Genomic DNA, 9,927 nt, shown 5'->3' with positions numbered 1-9,927 from the left:
TATATAGGCCTCTTCAACTCTGGGAGCCCTGACAGACAGGATCAGAAACCCACATCCTAAATGATCTAAATTGTGTCAATGGAGGCGTAAAAACACCTCTGCATTAAAATATTTTTCCTCTCTCTCCGTGGTACCTCTAGGACACATTCGACTCTGAGAGCCTCATCACCCCACCCACTACCACTAGCAAGACTCGTCATCCCAGTGTGCCAGAGGGCCACTACATGAGCACTGACGTCACCAGTGATGTCATGTGCACCAAGTTCAGGGACATGCTTGACCACAGGTGAGTGCCTTTGATGTCCAGAAAAGAAGACTTTTGACCAATGTACTTATTTGTTTATCTACCCATTACATTGTGGTTTAGAAATAAGTTGTCTCATATCATTTCTGTTTAGTTGTGTGTGTTTGAGAACATCCCTTTTTCTTGTCCACTCCACAGAAGCCATTTGAGACTGCAGCAAATGTAGTTGGTTTTTTTTTAAAGATATGAAGGTATCAACTATTTTCAACGGGAGGTGAAAGTTAATTTGAATGTGAAAGTAAATTATTATTATGTTTCTTTATGCACTTTAAGACAGGAGATAAAATAAGATAATACTTCATTATCCCAGAGGTCCCCTGTCTTAAATAACCTCTGTATGATTTCACCATTTTCTAATCTTCTGCACTTTTATGGACAAATTGTGTTGCAGGTGCTATAAAATGCTTACTAAAACCAATCCAAACTATTATGTCCCTGTCCCATCTCAGATGTGTGAGTGCTGGCAACTCCCCTCGTCGCGGAGATGGTAGTCGGAAAGACTCGGAAAGTAGCCTGGAGCGAGAGCTGGCCATACTCAACAGAGAGATGGAAGAGATACAGGTGAGACCAGCTCCCTATATACATACTTGTATTTCTCTCCTTCTCCCTCTCTCTTTCTCATCCTCTCTCTCTCTCCATCTCTCTCTCTCTCCATCTCTCTCTCTCCATCTCTTTCTCTCCATCTCTGCCTGTCTGTCTGTCTGTCCGTCCGTGAATCCCCTCTCTCTCTTTCACTTCATGAAGTTTAAGAACTTTTCCATTAAAAGTGTTATATAATTTCTCAAAATGTTTTAACTGGATATTCTTTTGTACAGTAGTCTAATGCTTTAAAAAGTACCAGTTTTTACTGAGGATTAGAAAAAGCTAATAAAGTATGGTAATGTACAGCTTTTAGTTGAAAGGGTACTAGTGGATAGAGAAAAGAAATTGAAGAGTGGTTTTCCAAAATTCTGTAAGTCAGTTTTGACGAGCGCATGATTTCACCGCAATGCTACACACATACATAATACAAATGTATGTAAAGCATCGTGATGAAATCAGGCACTCTTCAAAACTGACTTACAGAGTTTTGGAGAACCACTCTTCAATTTGATTATTGTGTCATGTTGATTGATGGGAATGTTTCTTAAATGCTTAAAAAACTACTTTAAAACACTTTCTAAAACAAAATTCATGTCTTGTGTAGGTGGAATGTCAGGACCTGGTGGACAACCACATGCGAGAGCAGCAACGTCTGGCTGGCTTCAACGAATCTGTCATCCGTGGAGACACACAACGCAGTCCAAGAGTCGTACCGCGCATGGGCACCCGCCTCGAGTTCACCAAACATCCGGGTGAGACGTGGACTCAGAAAGAGGCCGGCATGGGCAGGAAGTCAGGCGCTAGTCCCAGCCAGACCGGCCCCCCGTCCCCGGCCTCGGCTAACGGTGCTGTAAATATAAACAACAATCTGATGAACGTGCCGCCAGGGTACTCCACGGCTATGAGCATCGCCCCAACAGGAGGCGCCAAGAACAATCTCCACAGCCCCAGTGGGCCACCGTCCGGCCTGTCTGCCGCCACTTCAACCTCTGTGTCCTCCTCAGTTTCGTCCACCATGTCGTCCTCGTGCCGCGGAGGGCCGGCCAGCTCCGAGTTCACCTCACACACGAACACTATCTCCAGCTCTAACGCCAGCTCAGGCCTGTGCGAGCGCGAGCGGGAGGCCTGGACCACCACAAGTGCCTACAACACAGGCGAGTCATGCCGGAGCACGCCCTTGACCCTGGAGCTGACCCCTGGTGAGCACGAGTACGCCGAGCCAGGTCTGAGCGGGTCAATGCTGTGCCTGGCGGCCACACCCTCCACCAATAGCTCTGGTACCGCTATCCTCACAAGCGACACGGAGAAGCAGACGCAGACGCCCACCAAGTCACGCGACTACTCGAGCGAGGACAGCGGGCACGTGCAGCACAACAAGGGTTCGAACTCTGCTCCCTCGCTGAAAGCCATGAGCATTGCGGAGAGCATGAAGGCCGGCCTAGCCCACCCGGCACAGCTCGGCGAGTCGCTGCAAGACCTTTATCTGCGCTGTGCTGACGTCATGTACACCAACAGAGCCAACCTGGAGCACACTATCGCTGTGCAACAGAAGCTTTTCCAACAGCAGCTGGAGCAGCAGTCACGCCTCCGCGGACACGCCCACTCCCCCGGACACTCCACGGGGAGTGGAAATGACGTTACTGTCGGTGAGGTCGCTGCTAAAAATAGTCCGGGCAACACAGCGCCGTCGGACAGTGGCCAGATGGAGTGGGTGGTCAAGCGACGTCCGGACGGGACCAGGTACATCACCCGCCGGCCTGTCAGGAGCAAAATGCTGAAGGAGAGAGCGAAGAAGATCAGCGAGGAGAGATGTGGTATGACAACTGATGACGATGCCATGTCCGAGATGAAGACTGGCCGTTACTGGTCAAAGGAGGACAGAAAACGTCACTTGGAGAAAGCAAAGGATTATAAGAAAAGGAAGGAATTGTTCGTGAAAGCGAAAATGGAGACGCTGAAGGAGACAGAAGAGAAGAAAGAGATGAACATTGTAGAATTGAGTCACCGGAAGATGATGAAGCATAAAGGGAAGAAGGTTTTTGATAATTTCACAACGGTGAAGGAGATGCTAGCACATGGGAACAAAGTCAGTGATGGTAAAACGTACAATCCTCTGCTGTCAGTGACCACAGTATGATGAACTGTCCAGATTTCCCTTCACCGCCTTGACTCCAGCGGTCAGGCTGCTCAGACAGAATCAAAGTCACATTGTTAGTTTTTTGTATAATCCAGAGAAACAATTGACTCTATCTGTGTCTGAGTAATGACATTGACAACCTATTTCTGTGGTGACAGGGGCCTGGTGCATTAAAACAGATTCTTTTCCAGTGTTCTTGAACTCTGAAAGTGAATAAGAGAAAGTTACGATAACAAATAATAAATTCTCTTTTTGGTACTACATTAATGTTTTACCCGAGTCAAGATTACTACATGGAAGGAAGCTGCCCCTGAAGGAGCCTTTGGGCTGTGCTGAAATGACAAACAGATAAACAAATGTGTTACCGTACTTGTGCTGTGTCCACTGAGTGGAGTGGTAAAAATCCAGAAACCTTTGTCTTACTGCTTACGATTTGTGGTTCTGAAACCCAGGTATTGTGTTAAGTTGCCCTTTATTATTTTGACAGAGACCCTCGAAGTTTTCACGACGGGAAAGAAACTATTCTGGTCTAATGCCATTGTTGGGTTCTTTTTTTCTGTGACAATGGGATTTTCAATGCATTGTAAACAAAGATATGCCCCCCGAGAACACTTTACATTTGAAACAGTGCTGAGAACAGTGTGTCCAACGCCTTTCTGGGGCCTCTTGAGTGGCTTTGACACTTCAGACATCCAAGTGATGACGTCATTCTTACCAAAGAATGGCAGAGGGGAATGAGTGTGCAAACAGACTGACTTTTGTTATTTATTTATTTGTTTTGATTGGGGTTTTTTCAGTTATTTTTCTCCACCCTGTGTGATGTATATTTGAGGGTATGCATGTGTGCGCGTGAGACAGAGGAAGAGAGGGAGAGAGAAGAAGAGGAGGGAGAGATGGAGAGAGAGAGAGAATGATAGAGAGAGAGAGAGAGAGAGAGAGAGAGAGAGAGAGAGAGAGAGAGAAAGACGGAGAGAGAGAGAGGGGAAAGCAAAAAGACAGATAGTATGACTGGCAGATGTATGTACCCAGCATTTTGAGAGTCGTATGCTATTTCCTGAACTTCTAGTCTTGGCTCGACTTATTTCACAGTCACCAGAGATTAGTAAAAAAAAGTAATTTTTTGTCAATTTCTTCTCGATCTTGATCTTAAGTACAGTGACAAACCACCACGATGAAACTATATTATTTCCTTACAAGGAGGAAAAGGGATGACAAAAAAATGTTTCTTGAAGTCTGGATTTCAAAAATAGTTTTTTAAATTTAATCCGATGTCGATTAAGATGTGAGACAGTGAGGGAGTCTCAGATGCAGTGGTGGTAGATTGAAACAGATCATTTTTTGGGGGGGGAGGGAGGAGGTCTGTCTTTGGGTTTGTTTTACTCATAGAAAAACATATCAACAGACATATATATATATATATTATTGTTGCTTGCAAACTTGAGGTAACTATGTCCAATTTTTTTCTTTTGAGAACAATGGGTTTTTATGCCAAAGTATAGTTAACTTGGAAAGGCTGCACGTAAAACACATCAGGAATTGTGATTGTGGTAAACTGCAAAATGTAGTTGTAGTTGGCAGATTGGTTTATTTACAGACATGTTATAGAGTGAGGTCTAATAACCTCAGTTTTACTACCGGTAGTTTTGGCATCTGGACAAAAGAAAGAAGGGACATAATTAGTTTTTGGCTCCCAGTTTACGATACATATAATATGGATCATGTGATTTTTATTGTCTGTGTAAAGTTTGAATATATCAGGAATTTGTTAAGTTATAAATTTTGAGCTTTATGTGCCTCCAAGCTTAATTGTCTGTGTTTGTGTAGAGAAAAAGTTCTGGCACACCTGAGTACTACCAAAAAGACAGAGAAAGAGAGGGAGAAAGGAAAGTAGGAGGGAGAGATTGATTTATAAGCAAGGACTAGGGAGGTGAACTCCGCACAGGCATTTCTTCCCCTCAATTTCATGAGCTAAGGACAAAATAACCACCGTTATTAAGTTCCAGGCAAGAGATTTTCGGAATACATGTACAGTTGAGTCCGCTTTAACCAAAGTCTGTGTGACAGCTGAATTTTCTTCAGTTTAGCAGGGTTTTCGATTTAGAGAGGCTGCTGAAATAGAAGGGAAAAAAAGGGTGGTTTCACAGTTTTCGGATTAATCGTGTTTGGTGTAAGAAGACTCAAATGTATTATGTTTTGTTGTTGGGCTTGTATCATAAAAGCGTTTGAGAAAACACGCGTCCTCAGTCACTTTGATTGCTAAACAGAAGCAAAACAATGGTATATAGGCCTACAAAGGCATCTGCTCAGCAGTACGTGCTTGTTGAATTCTAGGGATCCCAAGAAAAGTACCAGGAAATATATATATGTGAGGCATCGTGGTGAAATCAGGTGCTCGTCAAAATAATGAAACAGAAGATATCGGCATTTTTCTTCCTGTTTGGCAATTTTTTTCTAGATTTTTTTTTTTAACATCTTTTAACATCTTTTATAATGTCCATTTAAAAACATATTTCTGTGTGGATTTTACTGAAAAATATTTGATTAAAGGTACAACAAAATTTTCAGAACTCTCAACCTTTGAAAATCACCTAACTTTGGCGACATTTTTCTCACTAGTTTTACCTCTGAAACCAGGTGACCCCAACCTCCTTCAATTGCAAATATCTCGATTTCTGTTCAAGATAGACGTGTATTTTTTTTCATCAAAAGATGGCCGAATGAACAACTTTGAGACATTACAAATAACTCCAGATGCAGAAAAATTGACGAGCGCCTAATTCTACCGCGTCTTGAAACATAATATTATGTTTTCGTGTTCTAGAATGGAGTGCTTGTGACGAGTCAAATGTTGGTTGCCTGCAGTGGAACTTGGTGTTTATGGTATTGCAAGAGCTTATGAATGTTGGCTAGGTCTGTTTGACTATATGTACATACTCTACCTTTGAATTTGTTGTGCATTGGGTTTTTTTCTTTCTTTTTTTCAATTTTGAAATAGCTCCATAAACTTTGAGAAAACCGATGAAATAGCATTTGCCTTATGCTTCTGATGAATACAATTGTCTGTCATGTAATACATTCAGTGCAATATTAACTTACGTGTGGTCATGTCAGAAGAAAAAGTGGAGACGCTATTCTTGAGTAACTGTGTGAACTTGTTCCAGATGATAGGGGGAACCAAGGAAACAGGGGAGCTTTTTCCTCAAATTCATTATCTTTCTTACCCAACACTAAATACCAATAAAAATGTGGAAGTGAAATATCAGTTCTGCATTTGGGTAAAGACATTACTCTCAGACCGTGAAGCAGTAGGCCCGTATCATTTTTTTAAACTTGGATCTGATACACAGATTTTTATTTTTATTTTGCCCTATTATAATGACAATTTCCTCAATCAGGTGCGAAGGAAAAATGTAAGCACTGTCTAATCCAAATGGTTTCACATTCTTTTTTTAAGTAGAAAATATTCATAATTTACAGTGTAGCAACATTATGCTTCGGAAAGAAAATTAGTTTATAATGTTCACTGTTGGTGCAACAGGTCAAGTTTTTCTCTTCACCTTTTATATAAAACTCTTTTCTTTAGACAGCAAATGACTATGTTAGGCTGAAAAAAACCCAGAGTATTTCTATATTTGTGAGAAAACTCATAGGCCTACTCATAAATCCTTACCTTTCTCTCAGAATTATTACACTTTTGCGAAGACTATTGGTAATTTTTAGATGATATGGAAGATCTACAAGTCTAAGTAAGTAGTCTGAAGGACATTATGATAGACTGATTACAATTTGGAAATAAGCTCTTCTGTTTCCTACCCCTATATTTTGTTGGACTTACGTGCTGTAACATTGGGACAACAGTGTGAGATTTTAGTGAAATGTGAATGTGGAATATGAAATGCTACTGAAGGACAAGTTGTGTTCCTCTGTTAGCATTATCTTACTGTTGTCATAATGAACTTGGACATAATGTGTTGTTGGTGACGCGGAAGTAGCAAGAATGTTTGAAACATGTCTTTTCCTGGTAAACAAATCTCATAAAAGAATGATTTAAAGTTATTTCTACAGGACCATGCGACATTGAATGCTATGGACTTCTTTGGAAATCCAGTTTATAATCCACATCAGAACTTATGAAGAGTCAAGATATTCTTTCTTTGTAGAAATGAAGAAATGCTATCTAAGAACTCACATTTTGCAAGTTCATCAAATCAAGTGAGACAAATCTGTGTTCCATTCGCCATCTACAACATTATCATTTTATGTGTGTGTGTATGTGTGTGTGTGTGTGTGTGTGTGTGTGGATGTGTGTGTGGATGTGTGTGAGGATGTGTGGGTGTGCATGCATGGGCACAATGTGTGTGTAGCAACGTTCCACCATATCAACAAATCAATGAGAAATTTTCAACGAGATGAAATCATCTCTTAACATAAATTGCTCAGTCCAAGTTACACATGGTAAATTTAATGCTAGTTCAGTTCACACGAGAGATGACGCAGTAGTTAGGTGAATGATCAGTTGTAATTTTGGCTTTTTATTCTGGAAGCCGCCTTAGAGTTTCACACTTACTGTGATTTTGCTGTACTGTACATATGTTCAATGTCCGCGTTGCTACCTGCTTGACCACACTATTGCAAGTGTTCCTTACAAAGTCCATGGCCCGAGCTCTGTGTTTCTTATTTAAACATTGCAAGTGATGTGGCTTTGTGGTGTGCTGTTAACAGCACATGTTTACATTTATATTCATTCTAGAAATGAAACAAATTGTTTTTAAGTCGTAAATCAAATGAGCAATATCTGCTTGTTTGTATTAAATATCATATTTTGTGAGGCTGTGGATATTGATTTGATGCGCAAGTTATTCCACAATTCAATTTCATCGAGCTTATCCAGTTTACATAAATTTTTATATTTCTTTCAAAACATTTACAGAATTCATTCTAAAACCAGTGTCCCTTTCAAAGTGCCAGTTCTCTTGTTTCAAAATGTCAGTTCTTTCTTTTATCGTTCACACACAGAAAAATTATGGGTCTCCTGTTTTTACAAGAGAAAAGCTGCCTTCCTTTCATTCTCTCCTGATGAAAATATTGTTTCAAAATACTTGTCAGTGATTTTTGATTTAGGAAAGATGTTCTATGTACCCATCATGTATAGATTAGATGAACACAAGCCTTTATTTCTGCCTTCAAGTGACCATCATGGGATTGTATTTTTTTTTCTGAGGCTGACAAATGAGTACTCTGCTTTAGCAAAGCTGTACTATTCACCCTTCCTTGACCTTTTCAGATGAAAAACTTTGTTTATTTTTGCCTTGAGCCTGTAATAAACAAATAGAGAGTAGCACTGGATTCACACACTTGCTTCAAAAAGCAAATGTATGTTAGGTCCTGTGATTACATAGGCATAATCAACTGCAACAAACTGTAGAGGTTTTTAGAAATCTTCTTTCCTCCATTTGTAGCAGCAGGATTTATCATCACTGAGTATTGTGGAGTTCTATTTTAAAAGACAGTACCTCCAGTTTCATAAAATGTTCAGGAAAAGCGGAAGAACCCTTTTTCGCCAGTCGTCTCAACCGCCAGTCACTTTGAATATCTTCAGAACACTTTCCCCGCCTTATTTATTAAGTATATCAATACCAGAAAAAGGCAGAAATGTGCGCAGTGTTTTAAACTTATATCAGGTGGAGTCGATAACTGAATTTCGTCCAAAACCTGGATATACTGTCTTTTAAGATGAAACACCAGTATTGGAGTGTATCTCATTGTACATTCTTCACACACTGAAACATGAAGGACAATAAAAATTGCTTATTCGCATTAAACAGCTGTGTTTTGTTCTCATTCATCTTATTCATTCCTTGGTCTCCATACATTTGCACCCTGGAACTTAATCTATTTTGCATGTTTTTGTATTTATTTTTATTATAGTCAGGGAGGGCGTCAACGTTAAAAGTGGATTTTACAGTACTGTTCAGATTTGTTTTTACACCCTCGATCAACACAATTTAGAACATTTACGAGGTGGGCTTCAACCCTACCATCAGGGACAACAATATAAGTTCCCGCAGAAAAATCAAGATATTCAATGAAGTTTCTTCCCCACATGGGAATTGAACTCAGGTCTTCATGCGACAGCAAAGCGTCTAACTGGCAACTAACTGCTACACCACATGCAGAAAGAAAAAACAGAAGAAAGAAAGACGCACAACCAACCCTCCCAAAACCTGCCCACAGCGCAGTCACCCGTACAAATTCATAAAAGCGAAAAGGGAGCAGAATCAAACATGCATTATTTAGCAGCACATAAAAAGCAAAAAACACAACAACAGATTTGGCAGGTCTGTGAAGGTATGCACAAAATGTTTTGTCTGCTCAAGACCACATAATGCCATCCCTCCAAAGTCCTAGTCGGCATGACTGTGTCGGCCCGACATCATTCTGAAGTCGTACAAAGCGATTGCTAACAGTGTGCTGAAGATTCGCAACGGCAAGTCGACGGTGTCCGACAATTTGCCGACACTGTCCGACGATTTGCCGACAGTGTCCGACGATTTGCCGACGGTGTACGACAGTTTGCCGACACTGTCCGACGATTTGCCGACAGTGTCCGATGATTTGCCGATGGTGTCCGACAGTTTGCCGACGATTCTCTATGGTGAGTGGACTGTGTTCGATGGTTTGCCGGCGTTGTCCGACGATTTGCCGATGGTGTCCGACAATTTGCCGACGGTGTCCGACAATTTGCCGACAGCGTCCGACGATTTGCCGCTTCGTAACCGACGTTCTGCCGATCATATTTGCAAAATAGTGCCATACCGGCTCGAATGTTCGCCATGAGGACATCCTGTCTCTTATGTCCGACATCAATTCGATGTCTATACGATGACGGATTATAATCCGAGAA

The 9,927-nt window shown here is 41.3% G+C and overlaps 1 protein-coding gene across 1 annotated transcript in view; it reads left to right on the top strand.

Moving 5' to 3' along the window:
• LOC101858817 (E3 ubiquitin-protein ligase PDZRN3-B) overlaps positions 1-3,939 on the top strand; it is a gene marked incomplete at its 5' end in the record, with an annotated part of 17,530 nt that extends 13,591 nt beyond the window's left edge. The window contains 3 exon segments of the mRNA XM_013089791.2: positions 141-286; positions 754-865; positions 1,491-3,939. Of these exon segments, the coding sequence (XP_012945245.1) occupies positions 141-286; positions 754-865; positions 1,491-3,023 (1,791 nt within the window).
• Between the last annotated feature and the right edge of the window lie 5,988 nt (positions 3,940-9,927).

This window comes from Aplysia californica, unplaced genomic scaffold (assembly GCF_000002075.1).
Source record: "Aplysia californica isolate F4 #8 unplaced genomic scaffold, AplCal3.0 scaffold01046, whole genome shotgun sequence".
Taxonomy (NCBI): domain Eukaryota; kingdom Metazoa; phylum Mollusca; class Gastropoda; order Aplysiida; family Aplysiidae; genus Aplysia; species Aplysia californica.
This window is presented reverse-complemented; position numbering and strand designations above follow the sequence as displayed.